We start from the raw sequence: 26,650 nt of genomic DNA, 5'->3' as shown, positions 1-26,650 counted from the left end.
TATGTGGATGGTGATCAGAGATTTTCTCATTAGCAGTATATGTAGGGCTGGCTTTCTCGTGTGCTGGTACACTTGAACCTCTTTAATCTGGCAACTCTGGGATGTAGAATATGCTGGATTAAGGAATTTTCGTGGGCCATAGAGGGTGCTGGGGCAAGGTCTGGGAGGGAAGGGGTGTGAGGAAGATGGGCTAGGGTGCTTACCTGGCACCCCACTTCCAGGGGCACACTTGGCTCTGTGCCCCTTGCTGCTATAGGAGTGGCAGGAGAAAAAGTCTCTAGAGAAGTGCTTCGCTGCACTGCCATTACCCCAGCTGGGGGATGGGGTGGAGTGGCAATGCACAGAACCATTTTCTCCTCCCTCTGCCAGCGTCCAAACCAGGGGTGTTCCGGGATCAGAGACACCCAGAATAAGGAGGTTCAGGTGTATACTGGGCATTGCCAGCCCTGCACTCTGACAGTGGCTGGAATACTCTTTGTTTTCTGTTCAGGGACTTTATTCTAGGGATGGAATACGAGGGGTTTAGCCATGGGCTGCTTGTCCTAAACCAGTGCAGGGGAGTGACCAGCACACAATGTTGGAAATGTTTGGGTGACGTGCCCGTTAAGGAGAGATACCAAATCGATCAGATTTGAGACCGTGCGCTCTCAGGGGGACAGATGTTTGGCTTACAGCCCTTCTCATGGAAGCTGCCCTGCACCTGGCATTGGAGCTGCTGGTACTGGGCCCATACTGGCACCAGCCCCCTCATCCGTGCCTAAGAAGAGGCACAAGACGTCAGGGTCAGCCAGGAATGGCTCCCCTCTGCAGTCGGAGCTTGTAGGTGAGATGAGACCCGTGCTGGGCTAATGGTCTTCCCCAATTTGGTATCTGAGGTGGGGACTGCACCCAGCCCAGTGAGACTTTAGCAGGGACTCTGTTCACTTGTTGCTGCCTTCAACGCTGGAAGCCCTTACAAGCTGTGACTGGCTTGACAACTCTTCCTGTGCTACCCCCAGCCTGAGACCTTGCAAGATTTCAGTGCTCCGGGAAACCCGCAGTGAAGGCACGCTGGTGCCCAGTCGGCTGTGCTTGGTCACTGCTGTGACACCCCGATCGCCAGCTCCGTTTTGCAGCTGAGCGGCCCCATTCCTGGTTCCGCACACTCTGTTCTTGGCACCGAGGCATCCGTCGCTGCCTCCATGAGACGCTCCCCTTAGCAAAGCCACTGACAGCTGGTCTCCACAGCACATCATGGTCTCCCCGGGAACAGTCCTTGGGATCAGAGTGTGACCCAGGCAGTTCTCAGGGCATTACCGGCGCAGTTCCTAGGCACCAGATTTTTTCTCACAGTTCAGAGGTTTCTCTTTCAAGTCTGTCATTAATGCTTAAACTTGACACTTTGCGCCTGGGTCTCAACAAAGACGCTAATTACCCATTACAAAGATAGCTTCCCCAATTATCACCTCTAATATCATTAGCTAACAGACATTAACCTCTCCCTCCCCCCCCCCGTTCTGAAATTTGATTTGTCCTTTTTATATGCGTTCACTTTTTTTGATTGTATCCCTTTTGGTGTATATATATGGCCAGGCCAATTTTCTTCCACAATTTGATCTGAGGAACTGGGTCTGGTCCACGAAAGCTCATCACCTAATAAACCATCTTGTTAGTCTTTAAAGTGCTACATAGTCCTGTCTTTTGTTCCAGCTACACCAGACTAACACAGCTACACCTCTATTACCTTTCAAGGGCAGTGTGTTTTTTCTCACCACAGGCTGACCCCAGGCTGAATTTGGTTGAAGGACTCCAGAGCCCATGGCGGTGGGGCTGGCCCACAGGGCCAGGAGTTGTGCAGAGCCTGTGGTGACAGGCAGCGAACTTTGACTCCCTAGTGCTACATCCCCTACATCGGTTTACCGCGTAACCGATTCAGTTTTGATCGGTTACATGGCTAGTGTTTTTCTATATTTTTATATCCTTAAGTTACCACTCATTTCACCAAAGTGCAAGTTTCCTCTGGCCTTCCTCGCGCAACTCCCAGTTCAAGATGTCTGCAGGACTGCTGCGTGGTTCTCGCTCCGCACCTTTCTGGCCCATGACACTGTCACCCAGCAGGACCAGGATGATGCCAGACTCACAAGCAGTATCCTTGAAGCAGTCATCAAGCATGGAACTGTCATGAGTAAGCACCCAAAGAAGAAAAGGTGATTGTCTGTCATAACTCTTCTTCCAGATGTGTTGCTCTTCTTCTTTAAAGCAAAGAAGATTGGAAGACTAGAAATGTGGTCTCTCCATTTTTAATGTTGGCACAGAATATGTGCCTTTTAAATGCAAATAATACTTGAATTTTTAAATTTCTAAAAATACAGGTTGAGCCTATCTAGACCTGACCAGTGCTGGACCAGAGAATCTGCCAGACCACAGGAGGTCAATATTGTCCAGCAGCATTACCAGCACTGCCACTGCTTTCTGGGCTCTTAGAAGACATCTAGGGGTAAATTAGAGCTAAATAACAGCACAGAGCCCTGAGAGCCAGAACTGGAGGCTGCAAACAAACTTGATGGGATGGTGGATGTTGCCAGACTGGAGTGCCAAACTAGAGGGCTATGTCTACACTGGCAGCTTCTTGTGCAAGAACAGTAGTTCTTGCGCAAAAACTTGCCTGCTGTCTACACTGCACGCGTGATCTTGCCCAAGTAAATTTACAGTATAGCGTTGTCAAACAGGGCTTCTTCTGGAAGAGTTATTCCTCCCCCCACGAGAAATAAGCCCTCCTGCGCAAGAGCTCTTTCACAAGAGGGCGGTGTAGACAGGCTACATGAATTTCTTGCGCAAGAAGCCCCTATGGTTAAAATGGCCATCAGAGCTTTCTTGTGCAAGAGAGCGTCCACACTGCCTTGGATGCTCTTATGCAAAAGCACATGGCAGGGTGGATGCCCTCTTGTTGAAGATTTTTTGCACAAGAACTCTTCTGCAAAAGAGTTCTTGTGCAAGAAGCCACCAGTGTAGACATAGCCGAGAGGTTTAACCTGTACTGTAAAACTCTTCTTTCCCTATTCTTCCCTGGTGCCCTTTTTCTTGAAAATGTTTGGGTAGCCCCAAACTCTCTAACAAAAACCAGGACTATGTAGCACTTTAAAGACTAACAAGATGGTGTAATAGGTGATGAGCTTTCGTGGGCCAGACCCACTTCCTCAGATCTAATAGTGGAAGAAAATTGTCACAACCATATATAGCAAAGGATACAATTAAAAAAATGAACACATATGAAAAGGACAAATCAAATTTCAGAACAGAAGGGGAATGGGTGGGGGGGGTGGTAAATGTCTGTTAGCTAATGATATTAGAGGTGATAATTGGGGAAGCTATCTTTGTAATGGGTAAGATAATTAGCATCTTTATTCAAACTTAGGTGTAAAGTGTCGAATTTAAGCATGAATATCAGTTCAGGGGATTCTCTTTCAAGTGTGGTCTTAAAAGGCCTTTGAAGCAGGATGCAGGTAATCAAGTTGTTGAGACAATGTCCTTTCTGATTGAAATGGCAAGAACCTGTTTTTTCTTTGTGATCCTGTCTGATATCTGTTTTGTGGGCATTGATCCTTTGGCGAAGTGTCTGAGATGTTTGTCCAATGTACATAGCAGACGGACACTTTCGGCACATGATAGCATAGATTATATTTCTGGATGCGCAGGAATATGTGTTCTTGATCTTATAACTCACTTGGTTAGGTCTAGTGATGCTTCAGTAAGTAGAGCCCTGAGAATGCACGTTAATCACTTAGGGTATGTCTACACTACCCCGCTAGTTCGAACTAGCGGGGTAATGTATGCATACCGCACTTGCTAATGAAGCCCGGGATTTGAATTTCCCGGGCTTCATTAGCATAAGCGGGGAGCCGCCATTTTTAAATCCCCGCTGCTTCGAACCCCGTGTAGCGCGGCTACACGGGGCTCGAACTAGGTAGTTCGGACTAGGGTCCTATTCCGAACTACCGGTACTCCTCGTGAAACGAGGTGTACCGGTAGTTCGGAATAGGCACCCTAGTCCGAACTACCTAGTTCGAGCCCCGTGTAGCCGCGCTACACGGGGTTCGAAGCAGCGGGGATTTAAAAATGGCGGCTCCCCGCTTATGCTAATGAAGCCCGGGAAATTCAAATCCCGGGCTTCATTAGCAAGTGCGGTATGCATACATTACCCTCCTAGTTCGAACTAGGAGGGTAGTGTAGACATACCCTTACTGAGGTGTCACTTGAGAGTTTGGGAAAAACAGCTCTTAATCAAAAAGGAAAGCTGACAGTCAGTGTGCTGTAAGGAATCATGGGTAAGCAATATAAAATGGGTCTGTTAACTCAGCAAAGTTTCCTTTAATCTTATCATCTGGTTTCTTGGTGCAAGCATGGCAGGATGTGACATTCCTTGTAGACAGTCATCTCTTGCTGTAGGCTCTTAGGATGATTCCACAGCTCAGTGACTATAGAGTAACACTATGTTCAGATGAATGGATCTTTCAGTTTGGCTAGTGAAGCAAAACAGAATTCTGTGCCTTTATTACATTACTTTTTAGAGTTGCTGAAATTTGTTTGTACAGGAAGTGACCTGTAAAAGGAGTGTGCTGCTTTGAATTGGTCTTTGTTTTCTGTTGCATACGTGTTAATAGCTGCCTCTCTGTTTATTTTGTTGATGTAAGGCTCATGTAGATTTTTGCTTTAAGGGTTAGAGTGATTGCATTCACATTAAGACTGATCTTTTGTTTTTCATCCCCTTTGCTGATGTGTCTTGTGAGCTGGCTGGAGATGCTGTTCTGTAGTGAGTGATCTCTTCCATTTCTGATCACTTGTGATCACTTCTATCAGAATCTTGTATTGTCTCCTTGGTTTAAAAACTTGGTAAGTTGTGGTTCTAGTGGCGTTAATTTACATCGTTAGGGTACAATTCGGTAGTCTTAGTTAACTAGAAATTCATGTCATCAATATGCATGCTATTGACAACAGTTTCCATGGAACGGCATTGAAGACTGGATGTTTTTCCTAAAAAGATTGGGTCTAAATTATTTTTGGGAAAGTGTGTAGCCTGTGTTCTGCAGGAAGTCACAATGGTCCCTTCTGGCCATGGAAGCTAGGAATAATATGTTCATGCAGAACAAGAGTGAATCAAAGTAAGCTAGAGAGAAAAGGTTCAAAGTTCCTTAAATATTGCCGTTATTGTGAAAAATTCTTTGACAAGGTGTTTGTTTTCTAGCAATACAGATGTACCCCTGCAGGTATCTTTTACAATGGAAAATACTACAGGTTGGATTTGACAAGTACCAAACAAGGGAATTTGCTGGACTAGGAGAGGTCCTCTGCCACAGACCCCTGCCCCCAGCTTGCTGGCCCTTCCTGCCACTAGCTCTGGCTGCCGGATGCCAGCCCCCTTACCTGCCATCCCAATTCCTCCTGGGCTGCCCGGACACTGGCTCCCACTGCTGCTGGTCCCAGATGCCGGCCACAGCCAGGCTGCTAGATGTTCTGGCCCAGCCAGACTGACGGACGCTATCTCCTGCTCCACTGCCGCTGACCCTTCTCCCAGTAGGCTCCTGGCTCTGGAGCTGTGTGGCTCTGGAACGTTTGTGTTCCTACCAGATGACTGATGTTGCTGGACCAGAGAATCCCAGTTGTGGGAGGTGAAACCTGTATTAATGTGCAATCTAATGATCAGAATAATTGCAGAGTACCACTTTAAATAGTGGGAGCCAAAGAAAAGGGAGAAGTGTGAGGGGCTAGAGATAGAAGAGGGTATGAATGCATTAGTATTGGAAATCGAACTCTCACTGCTTAACCAAACGAGCTTTTTTCCACTGAAACCAAGACAATGGGAAATGCACTGAGCCCTGGCACTTGTACACAAGGCTGTTCTTTTCCACTTTCAGCTGTTTGTCAGGTTCATGCTCAGGGCCATGTTGAAATGCCACTTGAGCAATGTGGCTTTGTGCACTAGATTTAGGAATTGGATCTTCTCACGTGCTCATCTGCCTCAGTGTGTAGCCTTCGTCTGTGTCTCCTGTCCCCATCTACTGTATAGAGGAAATGGCTGTTCTTACATACATCACTGAAGTGTTCAGAGGATAATTTAACTCATTTTTAAATGGTGCTCTACAAATATAAACAGCTGCACAACAGTATGGAAAATACAGGTATAATCTGTCAGCAATGTCAATGTCATCTTGATGCTGGAGTATTAAGCAGATATCTTCCTACAGTATCTTGGCCTGTATTATAGCGAGGAACTCTGGTTAATGGCAGCATAATGAATACTTTGTCTCAACAGTCCTGTTCTAATGCTATAAAATCTCCACAGTAGGATTTTTTACAGGGTGGTTACAAATCGATGATCTAAAAAAATTAATTTGGATTTTTTTATTTTTTATTTTTTTAACCAATCAATATAATACATTTTTTCATTTAAAAATAAGTTATAATTAAATCTCATCATAAACATGCTACACCTACACGGACAGTCTCATAAAGATGAATTAGTTTCTGTACAGTATCTGCTACAGCCTAACAACCAGCTCTTGCTTCTTGAAAGTTCTGGGCTTCCAATTTCTGTTTCTCAGCAGACTAAAAAGTAACATGTGCAAAGACAGACATAGGCTGGATAGGATTGTTTTTGTTCTGTGCTTACATAGTGGTGAACCTGGCCTAAGCTCAGCAGAGTTAGTTAAGTCATTGTCTAAAGGCAGAGACGCAGTATCTAGGAAAGGACGGAGGCAGCAGAGAAAGGAACAGTGGAGTGGCTGGAAAGGAAAAGGGAAGACCCTATTCAGTGCATACAGCTTTCTATATTCCCCTACACTTTTACCACAGGAAAAACTATCATAGCTTAGGGTCTCTCTCACACCCAGATCTGGGAATATTTTGAAGAAATGAGTTCCTTGGGAGAAAATGATGTGGATATGGATGAGTGGATCAACTGCTTAATAACATAAATAATTCACTTTGCAATGCATCATTCAAGACCCTCTCTACGCCTTTTAGTATAACTGTGATTTTGACAAATTCCCAAGCTGTTTGGATATTGCTAGAAAAAAAAAAGTTTTAGCTAATCCTTATGGCTTGTTTAATTAGATAACTAGGTTTAGAATCTATCCCCCAAGTATTGTATACAATACAGAAAGCTGCAGTAAGAGACATCTGGAGTTGTGAGGAGGGATGTAAGTGATGAGTTGACTGGACTAGTCACTCTCGCCCCACCCCTGCTGCTTCTCTCAGAGAGAGGCAGCGGGAGTGGGGGGGTGGAAGCCAGCTTAAAAGCTGGTTCTTCCCAGCACCATCTCTGGGAGGGAAGGGGTAGCAGAGGCATCCTTACTGCTGCACCTCTTTGAAATGTACAAGAGCTGCCCACAGCTCTGGTACACTTCAAAGGGAGAGGTACAGAGCCCCCCTTATCAACTAATTGAGTAGTCAATGGAAATTCCATCAACTATTTGATTAGTTGATTAATCGGAAATGTAACATCCTTAGTTGTGAGTTGCCATGAGTGCCTTTTTTATTTTGTCCCATAATACATTCCTCTTATTCTGGATAGACTATAATGGTGATGCCATAAGTCTGTTCCCTATTTTACTTCCTTCTCCAAGAGAACCCCATTCTATATTTTTCTCAAAAAAACAGAAGTGCTAGTGAGTTCAGTAGGTCTTAAGAACATCAGAGCGGCCGTACTGGGCCAGACCAATGGTCGGTCTAGCCCAGTATCCTGTCTGCTGACAGTGGCCAATACCATTTGCCCCAGAGGGAGGGATCACAACAGGGAATCTTCATGTGTTCCCTTCCATGTCACCCATCTCCAGAGAAAGATGGGTAGGACACCATTCCTACCCATCCTGGCAAATAGCCATTGATGGACCTAACCTCCATGAATCTATATAGCTCTTTTTTGAATCCTGTTAAAGTACTAGCCTTCACCATATCCTTTGGCAAGGAGTTCCAGAGGTTGACTGTGCACTGAGTGAAGAAAAACTTCCTTTTGTTTGTTTTAAACCTGCTGCCACCTAATTTCATTTGGTGACCCCTAGTTCTTATATTGTGGGAATAAGTAAATAACTTTTCCTTATTCACTTTTTCCATACCAGTCATGATTGTATACACTTCTATAACCCCCCCCCCCCCTTGGTCTCTTCTTTTCAGTGCTGAAAAGTCCAAGTCTTCTTAATCTCTCTTCATATGGGACCCATTCCAAACTCCTAATAATTTGTGTTGCCCTTTTCTGAACCTTTTTCAATGCCAATATATCTTTTTTTGAGATGAGACCACATCTGTACACAGTATTCAAGATGTGGGCGTAGCATGGTTTTATACAGAGGCAAGAAGATATTTTCTGCTTTTTCTCTATCGCTTTTTTAATGACTCCTAACATTCTGTTTACTTTTTTGACTGCCGCTGCACCTGAGTGGATGTTTTCAGAGAACTCTCCACAATGACTCCAAAATCTTTCTCTTGAGTAGTTATAACCAATTTAATCCCCATCATATTGTGTATATAGAGTTGGGATTATTTTTTCCAACATGCATTACTTTACATTTATCAACATTAAATTTCATTTGCCATTTTGTTGCCCAATCACTTAGTTTGGTGAGATGTTTTTGAAGCTCCTCACAGTCTGCTTTGGTCTTAACTATCTTGAGCAGTTTGATATCATCTGCAAATTTTGCCACCTCGCTGTTTACTCCTTTCTCTAGATCCTTGATAAATAAGTTAAATAGGATTGGTCCCAGGACACAGACCCTAGGGGGACCTCACTAGTTACCTCTCTCCGCTCCGAAAACTTACCACTAATTCCTACCCTTTGTTTCCTGTCTTTTAACCAATTATCAATACACGAAAGGACCTTCCCTCTTATCCCATGACAACTTACTTTACTGAAGATCCTTTGGTGAGGGACCTTGTCAAAGTCTTTCTGGAAATCTAAATACACTATATCCACTGGATCCCCCTTGTCCACATGTTTGTTTGGCCCCCTCAGAGAACTCCAGCATTCTTACTCCAGGGACTGGCAGGCTCCCGAGGTTGTTCAGCTGGTATTCTGCACATTTCTAAACTTTATAACGCTATTTAAGGTGCAAGCGTAACCTTACCTTCCGACAACTAACTATTACAAAGCTGAAAGTGGTGAGAGCTCCATGATCACATTTCTCTTTAGGTCTTACATAAATGATAATGAAGTTGGGGTTCGGGTTGTAAGTTTGGCAGGGTGTGTCTTTCAGTCTGGCAGCTGACTTCATACGGGGTAGGTAACTACAGATAGTTAGAACTTTTTTTTCTTAAGTAGGAGCTCTCACTGCACACTAGTAAGCTGATAGTGCAGATGTGAACATCTCATTGTGAAGTAACGGATTTTCATAAATTTGATATTAGAAGGGCATTATGGTCATGTAGAGTTTTGCATAGCACAAAGCATGGAGTTTCATTTGGCTACTTTCATATAACTTCTTGGCCACAGTTCACAAGATGGCACTTTAATAATTTGCTTTCCATTATAACACAATGACCATGCTTTGATGAAGGAACCCAAAGCTATCCTGTGATGGGTTTTTTGTTTTTGTTTGTTTTTTATTTTATTAAGAGGTTTCATATTCCCACCAACTACAGTGAGTTATAGGAAGGAGAAAATAGTTGTTTAGATTATAAAATTCATGCCAAATGTAACTAACACAAACTGGATGTTGGGGCACCTAATATGAGAATTCTTCTTTTGTAACTTCTCTTTAGGACTTTCACCATGTCATTGGCAAGTATCTGACTATGAAAGGAAGTGTTTTCCCGTCAGGTACGCATCCTGTGGCTCAGTTAGCTCCGTTCAAAGATGTGTGAGCACTAGACTGCAGTGTGACACAGCTCATGCTGCTTAATGCTGATGATGTTGTTGAAGTATTTCATTACAGTGTACTAGCCGTGGTTTCCACAGCAGCATTTATCTTAAAGACTGGCCTGGACCGAATAGGAGTGTTCTCACTTGCCTGGTTATTTTACTGGTTTCTTTTTTCTTCTGCAGGTGAAGTGGTTACAGGGACATGCTGACCTCAGCAAAGCATCTCGTGGTCCGCAGTCTGATTACCCTGATGGGCTGCGTGCAGGCTGGTGGTTTAGATAGTGTGTTTTGCTGGGGCTATCTGTGTATATCAGGGAGCTGAGTGCAGCCTTAAGACCTGCACGGGAGAGAGGAAGAGATGTGGGCCTCTGCAGAGCAGAGGTGATGGCTGGTAACTGGAAGCCTGGAGTGCGTGCCGTTGGTGGACCTAGGAATGGGAATACAAGAGCAGTTGCGCTAACCCGTGACAGTCCTTCTCTCGATCCCACTCTTCACTGAGTGCCTGAGGTCTGGTGCCTATGGCACACAAGACCTGAGTGGGGGAAAAGGGTAATTTCTCCCAGGGCAGCCTGTCACAGGGTTAGAGTCAGGGCTGAGAAGACCTAGTGGATGAGGAAGCCCAGAGAGCAGAAGCAGGTAGAGCAAGTATAAAACCAGGAAGTGTTATAGCAAGCAGGGAGAAAATCTGGAGTCATTCCTTGGATAGCTGAGGATAGCTGAGAATTGGCTAAGGACAAGGAGATCTAGGGGAGAGTAACCGCTGGAATCCTACCTTGTACTGTAGACTATGGCAAGAATCCGAGTGGGGTGAAGTAGCCACAGGGAGCAGAGGAAGATAGGGAAGAAAGACAGGAAAGAGGCCATGGAAACAGCAGCAAGGTTAGCACTTGAGTCAACCTTGGTTTCTGGACGTAGGGTCCTTTGGCTGGATGCTGGAGAAATGAGAGGGCCTGGATTCTCTGCCTGCCACTAGCCAGTGGGTTGGAAGACTGAGTTTGCAGATAGTGTTTGGCTGATGGGCCTTTGTTATCCCAGATGGGTAGCTGTTGTGACCTGGCTTAAAAGTAACCTGACCACAGGGCAAGCAAGGAGGGGTCATTATCCCCATAATCTGGGGGAGGAGAGAATCCCCCAATGAGTCTCAGAGAGGTGCCCCCAAGGTGAGGAATAAACGCTGTGGAATGCCATTGTCTCTAGGGAATGATCCCATATTGGCCCCTCTCTGGGTTGCTCAGGAATATGTCAAGTGATCAGTCCAAGATAGGAGTCTCAGATTATCCCTACTGCCCAAAGTCGATCTCGAGAGCCCAGGCTCTTATGGGAAATACAGGATGATGTGTGGGAAGTGTTAGTGACCTCAGCTGAAGTGGAATTTTACTTGCATACTGTGGCGAGCTTTCTCTTGCCTTAAGGATTGGTAGCTTTCTTGGGGCAGTATATTTAATCGTCTGCGAAAGACAGCTGGTCCAGCCTGAGCTAGCTTGCAGGATGAAATAGCTGTCTGGAAAAGTTTGCATGTTACAGCAGGAAGCAAGAGAGTGGAATGTCGCATTTGAATTCCCTCTCCAAGCTGCAGTGTAGTTTCTCCATTTTGCAGGGATGGATTTTTAAAGCAGAGCAGCTGTCAAAGATGAAATTCTGAAGTGCGGCGTTCTGTGGCAGATGCCCAAAGAAACAGGCTGCAGAAAGCACAAGTGGACATGCAATCATTTAAATCAATGATTCTTTTTCTTTTTTTAGTGATTTAAATCACTGATTTAAATGGCTTTGATTTAAATCAATCTGCCCTGCTAGTAGCTACCTCAGCTTTTTCACAGCAGTAACCAAAAAAAGAAAAATAGTAATGCAAGAAAGACATGGCTGTTCTAAACCCTATTGAAAACTGCAAGTAGAACTCTGGCACCTTAGAGACTAACAAATATATCTGTACTAGGGATTTAGTAGTGTTGCTGATGAACCAATACGTGGATGCTTATAGGTTAATGGTACTGGCTATATCCCACTCCTCCCCCTTACTCTGCATAGAAAGGATTTTCAGAGCCAGCTGAGGGTAGCTGCTGAGACCTGGCACGAGACAGGACTGAGCCAGTGTGCCTGCCCGCTGGTTCTGAAAATCCTTTCTATGCAGATCCGCAGTGGGGGTAGTTGCCAGGACCCAGCACAAACTGGGACTGAGTGCTTGTAATGCTAATTGATTCATCATGTAACCAATAAAATATGTCAACCACACGATTAACGAATTGTATGCTTCTTAACATCCCTAATATATAGTAGCATGAGCTTTCATGGGCAAAACCCACTTCCTCAGATGAGCAGAGACTAAAGTCTATTGAACCAAGTTAATTTCTAGTTTAAATCCACTGACAGGCTGAAATTGGTCCACAGCTTTTTATAAAACCAGATGTTTTGCAAACATTATCTTTATTTGTACCTTTTTTTATCCTTTTTATCAGGGATACTGTAATTGTGTGCGCAAAATATTAATTGCATGAGTGGTCCATTGCTGCTGAGAATGGACTTCAGTGCTTGTAAGGGCACAGCTCCCCTTGAAGGATTTGTCCCTGAATTATTTTGTAGTTTTGATGAATATTTGGAAGCTTTAGCGGGTAGCTGAGTTAGTCTGTTACAGGAAAAAAACAACAAATGGTCTGGTAGCACTTTATAGACTAACAAAACATGTAGTTGGTATCATGAGCATTTGTGGGCACAGCCCACTTCTTCAGATGACTGGAGTTATGAGTTTGGGGTGTGTACACTCAAAATAAATATGGGAGGAGAGAGGGAAATAAAGGGAAGGGGGTAGGAGACAGAGCATCAGTAAGTATCTGGAGAATGGGTACTTAAACCAAAACAGAAGTCTTTTTGTGGGAGAATAAAAAGTACTTTTTTTTTTCTTTCTTTTTTCTTCCAGAAATCTACCAAGAGCATTTTCTTCTTTTCAAGGTGCCTGTTGTTAACTTTTTGCTTGGCCTTTATAAAGTAATCTACTTATTCCTCTCCCAGCAGAAGGCTGCCTTCTGGAGAGCCTAATGCTTTGTGCTTAGTATCTCTGCGGACACTTGGAATACATATAACATTCAGAACGTTTTGCCAAACAAGGCAAGATTATGCAAGTGTTAGGAACTGAAGCACAGCACTGTGATAAAATTCTTCGGGCTGAAGAAGGAATGTTGAATAAACAGCCTTTGGCCAGAACGGACATTTGCTGCTTTCATTGTTCATGTGATCTTTGATTTAGTGTTGTCTGCCAGTCCTTTTTAGTGGAATAAATCAGTGTTGGAACAGAACTTTATCTCTTTGTATAACTCTAGTGTTCAGCATAGCACTGGTGAGGGCTGTAAGATTGGTTTCAAAAATCTTTACATACTGTGGTAAAGATGGAGTTGTCTGTACATTAGTTTCTCTCACTTTAATATACATGTTGCACCTCTCTAAATCAGGCACCCTTGACCGAGCCAAACCAGAGAATTTGCCGAACCACAGGAAGTCAGTATTGTCTAGCAGCATGACCACCAGCGCCACTGCTGACTGGGCTCTTAGTAGACATTAAGGGTAAATTAAAGCTAAGTAGTAGCACAGACACTGGGAGCCAGGACTGGTGACTGTAAGCAAACTTTATGGGACCACAGGAAACTTGACCACACCCATGCTAAGTGGATGTCCAGCTAACTAACATCAGGTAGGGCCGCAGATGTCGCCGGACTAGAGGGGTGTGTGTGTGTGTGTGTGTGTGTGTAACTAATGTATATACATTTTTGTATCATTTGCTGTTGCTGGATGCCATGCTTATGATGTTGGGAACATCAAGCCTCTCTCCTCAGCCTACATGCAGTCTGACAGCAACAGTACTGCAAGTGTTCCCTTCCTGCTGTGCCAAGGTGCCTTACTTCTGATGTGGAAGAACTCCCTCTAGGTCCGGTTATTACATGCATCACATTAATGCTGAAGCTTCACAGATGTTCAGGTCAGAAGGATCCATTATAATCATGTACTCTGCATGGTACATGCCAGAGAATCCAGCCCAGGATTTCTGAGCTAGCGTGGTCTCCAAGAACCCCTACATGAGAGTTTACAGTCTAGAGCGCAGTTGGGTCTCTTCAGCTGACATGATTGTGTGCTGTTGAGAATGCTGATGAAGGTCTTGAGTGTTGGTGACGGGTTTTGTACCATCAAAGCTTGTAAAGACCACAAGCTCGCTTCACATTGTCAGTCAGAAGTTGGATGGCAGCAGCGAGATAATTCCTGACGTGGGTACCTACATCGGCACTCCAGAGATGACGAGCTCTGTCATCCATTTGCAATATGCTGGGCCATCTACCACTCTAGTTAGCGAATACAGCATTCTCCTGGGGAGTGCTGGGTGATGGGTTCAAGTCCCCTTCTCCCCGACCCCGGGAGCAGCAGGACTGCCAACGCTGGCTGCCCCGGAAATGGAGCCGGCTCTGGCATTAAGGAAGGCAGCATAAGGGACACCTTGAAAGTAGGGTGGTGGGGTGGGTCCTGACATGGCTTAGTGTATAGTGTGTTTGAGGAGCACATGCTGGTGGGTTCTTCACTAAAGTTTGTGGACTCCTAGAGCTTTTAAGAGAGATGTTCACCCAGGAAAAAAAAAACCAATCATTTGCGGTAGCAAGTGTCAAACCTTGGGGAACTGACTTGGCTTGCAGATCTCATGTGCGGGGCTAAGAGCAGCGGTGTAGAAGTTCTGGCTCAAGGACTTCTTAACCTATCATTTAAATGATTGGAGGGTGGCTATTGTGATTCCAATTTTTAAAAAGGCTTCAGAGGCAATCCTAACAACCTCAGAATTTGTTGCCAGAAGGTGTTGTGAAGGCCCATATAACAGGGGTCAAAAGAGAGCGAGAGAAATTCATGGGGGACAGGCCCATCCAAGCCTATTAGTCAGGATGGGCAGGAAAGGTGTCCCTGGCCTCTTTGTCAGAGGATGGGAATGGGTGACAGGAGGGATCACTGGACGATTCCCTGTTCTGTTCACTGCCTCTGGGACACCTGGTATTGACCACTCTCGGAAGACGAGACCCCGGACCAGATGGGTCTGACCCAGTATGGTGGTTCTATTCTTATGGTAGCAGGCAAAAGAAGCCGTCACCTAGAAAAGTGAGAGCTATTTGACAGACAGACTTCTGAATGACCCTTGTCTCTGCATGCTGCATTTGTATCCCATGAGGCTGGAACCTTCACTCCAGCTTATGAGGGCAGTAGAGAGCTGCAGCTCAGGTTTCGGTACCGTCTCCCAAAGTGAGCAGGGCCATCTAGACAGTCCTGCTTACCTGGGTGCCTTCACATGAGCTCCATTTCCACCTGCTGGTAGGACGGTCCTATTTGCTGTCAGGGCTGCCACTGAGAGATTTAACGGGTAAGGAATTCTGCAAAGTCAGAGGAGTGACTCCTTGATTTAGTTCCAAATAGCCCACAGGAGGGAGTTCTAAAAGTCTAGATTGATCCACTACGTAACACTGTCCCTGGATAATTCAGCTGCTTCCCAGGGCAGAAGTCCCCTGCGCTGGCACTTGGATGCTAAACATCAAAGGAGGGGAGAGGCTTTTAAAAAGAAGACGACCAAAACAGCTTAAAGGGAAAACTTGGCAAGCAAAAATCCATACAGTCAGTAGGGAGGCATCTTAAGAATGCTGTTTTGGTGCTATGGGGAAATGGGTAAAAACAAGCAAATCCAAACATGCCTGAAATAAAGTCATGCACTTTCATTAGGTACACAATGTCTCTCTCAAAAATGGATCTCCTCTCTAAATGTTGCTAATAAAACAGACTGTCAAAATGTGAAATAGAGATTAAATGTGAAGAGCAAATGTAGCTATAAAGCCAAGCTAGATTTTGAATAAATGCAAGAGTCTCTCCAGAGAGATGGGAATCCTTAAGCCAAGAAGGTGAAAGGGGCACAATAAGAAAAGAAGCTAAATGATTTTTTGGCATCAGATTTTACCTGCTTTCAACACTGATTAATTATTTACTGCTTTTAAGGTTATTCTTCCGGTAATAAAAATGAGATGCTATAAGAGATGGAGATCTTAAAGCAAGAGATGAAAAAATTGCACTGTGACCCATAACAGATGGCCTTTATCTGAGAATTAATTCTGAAGGAACTAAAGAGCAAAGTAGCTTAGCTACTGTCTAAAATTATATAATATGGACCTAAAACAGTATCAGAAGACTGAAAAGTGGCTTTAAGTTGCAGGGTTCTTTTTTAAATGAATGAAAAGTGAGTAAGAGGGTATCTTGTAACTTCACGATAATAAGGAATAATGCAGGAAATATGAAAATGCCATCCCAAATGACTGCTGCTGCTTTGGTGTGACTACAAAGCTTGGTTTTAGTCACCTCATCTTGAGAAATGTCAGAAATGGAAATGTGCAGAGAAGGACAGTGAATTGATTGGAAACATTGGGGTTTAGGGATTCCGTATAAAAAGGGATTTAAAAGATTAAGCCTGTTCCCTTTGGAAAGGGGACATATAGGAGGAGAAATGTTATAAGCTTTTAAAAATAAATGCTGGTATTAGAGGACAAATGGAATGCAGCTCTCCTTTCTCTTGCAACACAAGACCAGTGGCTTGTTTATGGCATTAAAAGACATAGGCAGAAGAAGGAAATGCTTTTAAACAAAAGATACCAGGCCAGATTTTAAAAGGAGTTACTCTATCTGGGAACTGCCCAATACTGAGCTTGCATGGAAATCTGCCATCTTAATCTCTCTGGGAGGGGAGCTCTAGAGCAATAGTAGTACTGTATGTGGTTGGGAGTCTCACTGGTGTGAACAGGAGAGTTGGCCTATCAGGACTATATCCTGCCCTGCATCATGGTAAGGTACATCTAGTGCAAGTCTGTGTACTTCAGTGGCTCTATTCTGCATTGGCAGCCGTGTGTGTGGGAGGAGGAGGTCTCCATTTCCACACAGAATGGGATGGTGGTAGTGGCCTGTTCTTACTGTTGTACAGTCCAACAGAACATATGCCGTAAAGTGCTGTCTGCTAAAGGGGTACTGCACATATGTACACCGTGCCTCGCTTGTCAAGTTGAGACTGTTACCATGTATACTACAGAGCCACCTTCCATCTAGAAAGGAGAGAGCAACCTAGTGCAGGAGAGACTCTGAGCTTGGCATAGGCTTGGTACAGGAGTTGGGAAGGGACACAAGATTCACCTCTGCTGGCCCATCAGCATAAGCACAGTTTAGGGTGTGTCTGCACCATGCACTCTTCTCAGAGGAGTGTAGAGCACGTACACGACGATCCCTCCCCCGGCCAGTGAATTTCAATAGCAGTATAGACGGGGAGGCGCCTCTTGGGCAACTACAGACACTTCTGAGCCTGTGGGCATTCACCCAGGTATGCACCGCACAGGATGCTTGACTCACTCCTCTGCCCTGGCTTTTTTAGCAGCGTACTGTCCTGCGGATGGAGACTTTCTTCCTTGCAAGGAAAGGCTTCTGCTGCCAGAGCCTTTCCCCAGTGCCTCCCTCCTCCCAGAGCCTTTCACTGACACACAAGATGGGCGTAGTCTGTTTTTCTGGGATGGGTAGCTGTGCATATCTTGCATGCTGCCACAAGAGACTTGCAGAATAGATGTGTCCTCGGAGGCGGTGTAGTGTGGCTATGCCTGACTCAGTCCCTATGCTGTGTTGGGAGAGGGGTGGCTGGCATAGGAACCAGCTGTGCCATACACTTGGGGGAATTCTTATTGGGAGAGATGCCTCATTCCCTGCATATGCTGATGACCGGGGCTTGACAAACTATACAGTCTGTTCGCCCGTGGTGAATAGATTTCAGCCCCGCGCCCCGTTCATTCGCGGCGTGTGCATGAGCAATGCAGCTCTTATGCATGCGCAGTACGGGGCTGGCGAGGGTTTTCTCAGCCGTTTGTCAAGCCCTGCTGATGACTATGCAGCACGGCCTTGACAAGTCAGTTTCAAGAGAGATCTGTGACAAGGGACCTATGCTGCTATACCCGATCCTCTTTGGGATGCACCTTAACTCAGTACATTTAAGCTGAGTCCAGATGTGCTGAAATTGTATGTTTGGTGGCAGTTCTGAGTAAGTGAAGAAGGCAAGTTAGAATTCTGTTCTGTTTCTGTCATACTCCAGAAAGCACCTTCTCTCTCTCAGCTGTTGGAGGACCAGACACCTGGCTTTGTAAACAAGAGCCTGTACTGAAATCTTACAAGCCAAGCGTCTGGTTTCCCGTGAAATACCAAGTATTCAGAATGAACTGTCATGGGACAAGGAGCAAGTGCCGTTGAGATCAGACACAGGGCCCAACAACATGCCACCCATGGTCCCGGGCTCAGCACCTGCCGCAGGGATGTCCAAAGCCTGGAACCAGTACTATTGCACACTGGACAGCTGTGTCTGTTTGTTAATGTTGGTACTGGGATGGAAGAGTGTACCCATTTCAATGTGTAACCAATAAGCTTGTGCTTATTGATTACCTAAATGACTACATGCAGCTCCCGGTCCAACCCTGGTTTGGGGAGCTGGCTGCTGCCCACGCTGCTGCCTCTGATACTGGCTTAAAAGCTGGCTCCTTGCATGCACTAGCTCCCATAGAGTCGCCTGCCACTCCATGCTGCTGCCTCTGTATCAGAGGCAGCAGCCTGGGTAGCAGCTAGCTCCCCAAACCAGGGTTGCCAACTGCTGCTTTTCCAAAGTGTTAAGCATCCAGCAATGCTCATTAAGGTCACTGGCAGGGGCAGATGACCATTTTGCGGGGCCCCGGGCAGCATAATTCCGCAGGGCCCCCCCTTTGCCACGGTGCATGCGCAGTGACGCCATGCGCATGCGCAGTGTCGTCACGGCGCATGCGTGGGGCTTTCTGAAGCGTGGGGCCCGGGGCGGCCGCCCCATTCGCCCTGCCCTATATCCGCCCCTGGTCACTGGGATTACTTGTGTATCTGCAGGACTGGGCCTCAGTGAGCAAGACTAGCAGTAGGTTGGAGGAAGGAAGTCTGTGTGTCCCATTTTTGCAGCTGGCTTCACGGGGGCACAAACAGACATGGCAAAGAATTTTTTTGTGCTTTTACAAATTTATGACCTTTTTGCCATCTTCAGTGTTCTAAACCAAAAAGAGGCAAAATGTGACAGAGATCATTTTTGTTAGATGCTAAATACAATTGGATTTGGCTGACAGCTTGTGTTGCACCATTCATGGTAATGTAACAAGAAAAGGTCCAGCTTTATAATGGAAATAGTACCAAAAGTAATCCAGTTATAAACTACCGTATGTAAATGTAATAGCTGCACTGTATCAGTGTGCACTATTCCATGTACAGAATACTTAACAGCATTTAAGAGGGATTGTGTGACAGCAGAAAGTGCTTAAGTGCATGAATTAGACTATATTCTTAAGGGAATAGAATGGTTCTTTCTCTAAAGATGCTGCTAACACCTGATAAGTTAATGTTTTTTATTACAGAATCTTTCAACTAATGGCTTCCTAACCTGTTTGTGGATTTCTGTGTTAGTGGCAGAATTAGCAGTTATAGCCAGTTCTACCTATATTTCCATGTAGGGACATAACATTGGGTTAGATATAAATGTTTGATATAAATCAGTGTGGCTGACAAACGTGTTTTAGAAATAGTCTTATTATTTCTTGCTTTCTTGCCAGTCTGTTCTGTATGGAAACTAAATGTCTGCAATTTTGATCTTTTTTTCCTGCCACAGAAATTCACCTGAAAGTAGAACAGCTGTTTGAGAGCTCTCAGCCCTTGCATTATTCATGATAGCACTATGTGGGTTAGAGCTGGAGAAGGCAGGCATGGCTCTGATGTGGAAGTCCTTAATGACTTACTTATTCCTTTTCAGCATGCTGGTCACATCTTTAACAATGGGTCTGGGTAGAGCCATTATTGGTGTTTAATTTTTAGCAGCTGACTGCTTTTTCCCATCTGTATCTGATTATTTCAAGCATTTTATTGAAGTGGATTTTTCTACGGGTGGGAGATTTGTCTCTGAATAGGATGGTTATTTTATCTTCACCTTCTCTAGTGCTTGTGTTTTTATTATTGTAATGCTCTGCAGTGAGGAGGTGCTTCATGGTCTGTGCTCATTGTAATTTCTGTTAGCATATGAGGAAGCTGATCTTGTATATTTGGGGGAGGGTTGTAAATTTCAGCTCTTGTAGACATCCTCCTCCAACTGATGGTGAGAACATACATATACATGAAACAACCATGTGTAGAATAGCCTTCTTTAGCTCCTGTGGGCATGTCCACATCCATAGCTAGAGATACTTTAAAGCTGGCTAAGAGGGGTGAGAATCCACAGTACTTGCTGGGAAGAGTAGTTCAGAAGTACTCCAGTTGCCAGCATGAAAAAAGCATTCCTGAGATTTCTAGCTTAAAACATCTTTTATGTGCACTTCTACTGCGTCCTGCCCTGCCCTGGGTCAGTGGGCCCTGCTCTGATGAATGTCTTGGCATATACACGCATCAGTCATCAGGTTCTGGCAGAGCCCGGACTGCAGGAGGTAGATAGAGGGCATTATTATGCAGTTCTACAAATATTTTCCATCCTATGAAATGATGCCAGCCTAGAAAACTGTACAGTTTTGCTGAGAAGAGACCTCTGTATTAGGAGGAGTTCACTGACCCCCTTTCTGCAGATTCAGAATTAGATCAATATGACTTCATCAGTACTGTCACTCACAGCAGGAAGCAATGGTCAGTCTTTAGTGAGCTGAATGCTTTGCTAACTGGCTGTAAGGTACCTGAGGTTGGAATGTGTTTGTGTTTTTTATGCAAACCCCACTTGGTGGTTGGGTCTCTAAAGGCTTATAAGGGATGGCTTATCTTCTTTACTCCTGGAGTTCTGTTGCCCTGAAAACAAGATTCAAACTCCTGCCACACAAATGCTGCAGTAACTAATGAAACTTGACAATTTCTGCTTATTGAAGAACAAATGATTTAGTTTAGTATTGTCTGTGTTTGCTCACAACCAACTGTTGAGTCCCGTGAACAACCACGGGAGCAGGAAAACCATTATAACTCAAGGGAAGAGTAAGAAGCAATGGCTTTCCTGGGTAGAATCTACGTAAGTCTCACTGTGTGGTGCACAGTATTATGAGGGTATGAAAAATGCATAACCACCAGCGCAGAGAGAGGTCTCCTGTGTGACTTTAGGAGGAGTGAGCTTGCCTGCGGAGAGTCAGTCATTGAAGGTCTGTCTGCACTGCAATAAAAAAACCTGTGGCATCAAGTCTCATAGCTTAGACTTGATTTTGGGCTTGTGGGATTTGGGCTATGAGCCTAAAATTTGCAGTGTAAATATTGGGGCTGGAGCCCAGACTCCAAGACCCACCTTCTTTGCTGGCTTTCAGAGCCCAATTCCAGCATGAACCTGAACATCTACACTTCAATGGTTAGCCCTGCAAACTCGAACCTGGTTCAGCCATGAATATCTTACTGCAGGGTAGACCTATACAGTAAACTTCCGATCATCCGGCACCTTTAGGACCCAGGGGGTCCTGGATTATCAGATATGTCGGACTATTGGAAGGGGGGGGCTATGAGGGGTCTTGGGTGAAGTGGGGGGGATGTGCCCCTCGGCCCGCAGGACCAACCCGGCAGCACCCAGCTGCTCTGCCCCAGACTTCCCCAAGTCAGCCACGGTTGAAACTGACCAGTGGCTGACTCGGGGAAGCCGGGGGCAGAGCAGCTCCAATTATCCGGCTGCCGGGAGCACTTCCGGGTTCCAGATGGTGCCGGACCATTGGATGCCGGACCACTGGAGTTTTACCGTACCAACAAAAGCCCTCAGTGTAAGTTATGTTGTTCAGGGGCATGAATAAACCACTCCCCTGAGTGACACATATTACACTGACCTATACGCCGGCGTAGACTACGCTGTTGGTGGGAGAGCTGATCCGACCGGTGTAGCTGATGCCACTTGCAGAGATGGTTTTACTGTGCTAACGGGCCAGCTTTCTCTTGTTGTGCTAGTGTCACCACCAGTGTGCTCCAGCGCATTTGTGGAGCTGCACTGCTGTAGCGCTTTGTGTGTAGACAAGCCAGGGTTGCTGAACGTGATTTTTATGGATGGTACAGAATTATGGAGAAGCAGACTTTTACAGACACGTTCTTGTGTACTCTGAAGAGGGCTCAAAAAGAACAGTATTCAATGTTTTTACTTATACGCCACAACAACAGTGTTACGATAGCTTAACCTACTTACTCACCTCGTCAGTGCCCTCCAAGTTCTCCAGTTTGTGATGAGGCAGCGGCGCAGGAGGGGACCACCTGTGACTGTCTGTGTGACTCAATGACGGGGAGCCTGTGGGAGGCTGCTACGCCTGGCCAACTGTACCCAGCTGCAGGGAGCCTGGTGGTGGTGTGTACTGCACGTACACCCACCAAAAGCTGCTACTGTGCTAGCACTAGTGATGTTGAAGAACAGTTCAAAGCCAGCAGCTGGAAGAGCTGTCCCCACCAGCCAGCAGTAGTAGAGAACCTCTGCCAGGAGAATTCTCCTGAACGTCTGCCCCAGGCATTGTCGACTTCTGGAGCTTGCCCAGGGGCCAGTGGGGGGGGACCTCTCAGCTCCACTGCAAAACTCAGTGTGTTTTAAACTGAGATCTAAGTGTTTTTACAGAATTTATGGACCTATCCAGTGTTAGCTCTTTTTTGGGGGACTGTCTGTGACTTTACTGAAAGTTGTCAACCTTGAGGCAAGCCCTGAGATGCAACCCTTTATAAGCAAAACATGGCATGCTAGCCTTCCATGATAGCTGCTGCTCCGAAACATAAGATTCAAATAGTCCTGACTGGAAAGAGTCTTAAAAGCACGAATCACTCTTACTTTCCTAGTTCTGCCTCTGGAAAAGTCTTTGACCTTTTCCCAGGAAGGTCTTAACAGTAATGAGTAAGCTTCACCCAGAAGTCCTTCATCCTACTGCAAAGTTCATTCTATTTACAACTGGCAGCTGCTTGCATTCATACTGATGCTTTGGCATTAGGTCCAAAGCCACTGCAGTCATGCTGTAACACGGGCCTACACTAAGCAGCAAAAGTGGCTTCTCCCCAATCCATGTGCAAGATGCAAGAGCATGGAGGGGGAAGGGAGTTCTGTGCTCAAGAAGAATGAGCTCAGTGAAGCAGTGTACATGATCATGGTTCTGTTTTCAGTCACTTCAGACTCTTAGTTTAAGAACTTCATCAGATCTCTTGGACTGTTGTCCTCATTAGCAACTGCACTAAATACATGGGGAGTCGAAGCTTTAAAAGGGAACTGGTGTTTGAATTATCAACATTAGGGTTGCCAGGTGCCTTGTATTCACCTGGATAGTCCGGTATTTTCGGCTCCTGTCCAGTAAAAAAAAATTCAGAGAATACTGGACACCTAAAATGTCAGGTATTTTCTAAATTTTTCCCCGGCTAGGAGGCAAAAATGCTGGGCACCTGGCAACCCTACAAACACTCAGCGCTTGGCCTCTTCTCCTCCCCCCCCCCCCTTCTGAGGTGCCCCCCGACCCCAGCCCCCATGCTTACCTGGTTCCCCATGTTTTTTATGGCTTAAGTCCTTGGAGTCCTTCCTCCCCCCAACAGAATTTTTTCCCGGTTTTTTTGGGGGGGGTTCAATATTTTTGTTTCAACCATCTGGCAACCCTAATCAACATGCAAACCTGCAGACAGACAGAAACCATACCCAGCCTCTCTCTGCTGTCTCTTTCCATTCATTTTTTTAATCTATGCAAATGTGAAATGACTAATTTTATTTTGTAGTGTCCTTAATAAGATTAATCTCAATCATGCAATTAAACATAAGAATACCATTTATTTAAATATTTTTGGATCTTGTCTACATTTCCAAATGTATTGATTTCAGTTATAACACAGAATGCCAAGTATACTGCGCTCGCTCACTGTTACCTCTAGATTATAAGTATTTGCCTTGTAAAAAGAAAAGAAATAGTATTTGTGGTTCACCTACTACCAGCCTGTCAGGGTAGGGGCTGGGAGTCGTGGAGGGGCAGAGGACAGGGTAGGGGGCTGGGAGTCGTGGAGGGGCAGAGGACGGGGTAGGGGGGTTCAGGGCACAGGTTGGGTGTGGCGCTTAGGGCAGCGTGATTTCCGAACTAGAGAGCAGCAGTCCTGGGGAAGTTGCATCCCAGAATCTAAATTTTTAACAATGCTGATATTTGGCCATTTTTGCCAAAAATGCAAAGGAATGCAGTCTCTATTGGGGAGTCATACAATCCCTCTGGCTAGATTGGGACTGACTGACTTCATGGTGGGGTACTCTGTCGGGGGGTGGGGTAGAGCCGGTGCATTGGTTGCCAATCACTGTATTGCATAGACACAAATAACTGGGAGCTGTCTATAGCTCTCTCCACTGATCTGCCAGCTGCTTGGACACCTATGCTGCTTTGTATGTATGCAGAGCTTTGCTGGAATGTAAATTTGAGATCCCCTCTGTCCTTGAATTCTAATTAGGAACACCTAACCTGCAGACCTTGCCTCTTACATTGTAGAGACCCACCCCGATTTGCTTTTGAGCCAGTCTGTGGTGATACAGGTTAGAACAGGAGTAATGGCAGATGTTGCCTTTGTCTGGAGCAGCATGTCTCCCAGCTGTAATCACTACCATGCTTATGCATGAGAATTTTGTTGGGTTGAAACATAACATTCCAAATAAAACCTTGTATGATGTTAGTCTTAGATGCCTCTCTCACGGGTCTTTGTGCAATGACCTGCCTTGTGAATATGGCTGTGGTGCTCAATGGGTGCTTTTTTTCCCCTCTTTCTCTTGCAGGAGAATTGCTGAGTCAGCCTAGACCAGAGGGAGTGATAGAGATCATCTGTCCCAGGAATGGCAGCGAGCGAGTCAATGTTGCACTGGTTTACCCCCCCACCCCAACAGTGATCAGCCCTTGTTCCAAGTGAGCTCCGAGAGACGCACAGACCCCCAATTTCAGTACACGCCAAAACCCTACACAAAACAAGCCCTCGCTAAGCATTTTTGAACACTAGTGGCCACAGAGCCCAGGGACTGTTCTAATTATTGGTGGGACATGGACATCCCATTCTCAGAATAAAGGTACAGTAAAGCAAAATCCTCCTCAGTTTGTTTTGCTAAACAAAGCAAGTGTTTAACTGGTGATTCTTCTGAGTGCTGGACCCTGTGCATATCCACATGTGGGTATCCATGCGCACCATGCTCCTAAGCCCAGAGATTTTGGCAAGCGGTGTCTGTTGGCCTGCACATTGATGCTCCTAACTGAGGCCTCCTAACTTAGAGGCCATCTAAGTTCCTCCTTAACACCATGCAGCCTCAGGTGGAATCCAATATTTTTTCTTCACCATTTTATTTACAGCTTTTCTGAAAAATGGAACAGCTATTCTTTTCAGCTTAGTGTAGTTAATAGAGTTTGTTTTACCAGATCAGGACTTCTTCCCCATTATGTGGGTGGGAGTCTGCCCACAATTCCGGGCTGCAAAACCTGCCTTTCCCACCTTAGATCTTTTCCCATCGGTGACGAATAGCAAGGCTGCCTCTACTATCTGGGTGAGATGCATACTTTTGCTAAGTGCAGCATTTGTCTCCTTACCAGTGAGAACTCAAAGCCTGTGCCCTTTGTCATAGGAACACTTGATGAAGAAGACTGAGCCCCCTCTCCAAGCCAGCCAGCGAGACACTCGTGTACACTGTCCTCACCAAATGAGTAGCGCCCTCAAAGTGGGGAGCCTTCAGTTTGCCGTGGAAGTAAAAGGCACTCGTGGCCATGAAGATTGACCCCCATCAATGACTGTCCATAAGAATGTGCTCCTTCCCCAAGCCCATTGAGGTCAGGCAAACCCTTACATGCAGACCAAAACAAAACTCCACACACAAGCCAGGCTTGAGGGTAAAGCCTGTAGGAAGAAGAATCCGCCTGTGGATTCTGCCACAAGCATACAGCTACATCTGCTGATCCTGCCCATAGTTGTGGGCCCAGACCCTTTGGTACAACTTACCTGGCCAAAGGACTCACCACACCCCGGGACGTACTGGTACTGTCCATGCTGACTCTGGACCCTCCCATGCATCAGGCAGTGACTTGCAGACCTACGTGGCACCTGCGGGTTTCTTTCTCCTGTACCTGGGGTCTCGCCTCTTCTCTGGCCCAGCCCTCCTGAGGCGGGTGGGTCACCGCACCAGAACATGATGCTGCTTGGTGTTTTTGGAGTCGTCTTGCAGCCATTGGGCAGAACTGGTCTGGGGCTGAGAGTTCTACCATTCTAACAGAAGCAATTTTCAGATTTGAATGAACCTGATGAGCTGGCTCCTCTCTCCCCCCCCTCCCCCCCCCCCCCCCCCCCCCGCAGCTCCCAAGAGAGCCAAACCCAAATAGGTGACCCAAGATTTACTGTTGCCACTTTTGTAGTCGCTTTCGTAAGGACTGGCTGTTTTCCATGCCCAGGGTTCCTATTCAAATGGTTGGCCCTCTTTTGGGCCTTATTGGGGACTGTAGGATCCTGGATGGTAGATGCCCGGGACCCACCCAGGAAGCTTTCCACTCTTCTTGCCTGCAACCAAATTCACTGGTAGATGAGGAGGAGGATGTCGAACCGGAACCAAGGTACCAACAAGAATCTTTTCCTCTTCTCCATACTTACTAACCAGCCTCGGTAATACCGTGACTTGTGCGAAAAATGGCTAATGAGACCTAGACCCAGCTGGATGAAGTCAGAGACCCATCCAGTGTTGAACATTCTGCAGCTTCAGGGCCCAAAGAGACTGGGCCTCCCAGTTAATGAGACCATATTGGAACCAGCAGGATTGGCACATTCCAGCATCCTGCGCCTCCACAC

The 26,650-nt window shown here is 45.8% G+C and overlaps 1 protein-coding gene across 5 annotated transcripts in view; it reads left to right on the top strand.

Annotated features, from left to right (window-relative positions):
* MFHAS1 (multifunctional ROCO family signaling regulator 1) overlaps nt 1-26,650 on the top strand; it is a 47,450-nt gene that overhangs the window by 8,893 nt on the left and 11,907 nt on the right. The window contains exon 2 of one of the 5 annotated variants that reach the window (XM_006112298.5): nt 24,612-24,738. The exons of 2 other annotated variants lie outside the window; for them this stretch is intronic. In XM_006112298.5, the coding sequence (XP_006112360.3) occupies nt 24,612-24,738 (127 nt within the window). Of the gene's footprint in view, nt 1-12,740; nt 18,366-24,611; nt 24,897-26,650 lie in introns of those variants that run through there. 2 more of the 5 variants (XM_075929191.2, XM_075929192.2) reach the window with 2 other exon arrangements.

Source organism: Pelodiscus sinensis, chromosome 4 (genome assembly GCF_052426305.1).
Source record: "Pelodiscus sinensis isolate ZL-2025 chromosome 4, ASM5242630v1, whole genome shotgun sequence".
Taxonomy (NCBI): Eukaryota; Metazoa; Chordata; order Testudines; family Trionychidae; genus Pelodiscus; species Pelodiscus sinensis.
This window is presented reverse-complemented; position numbering and strand designations above follow the sequence as displayed.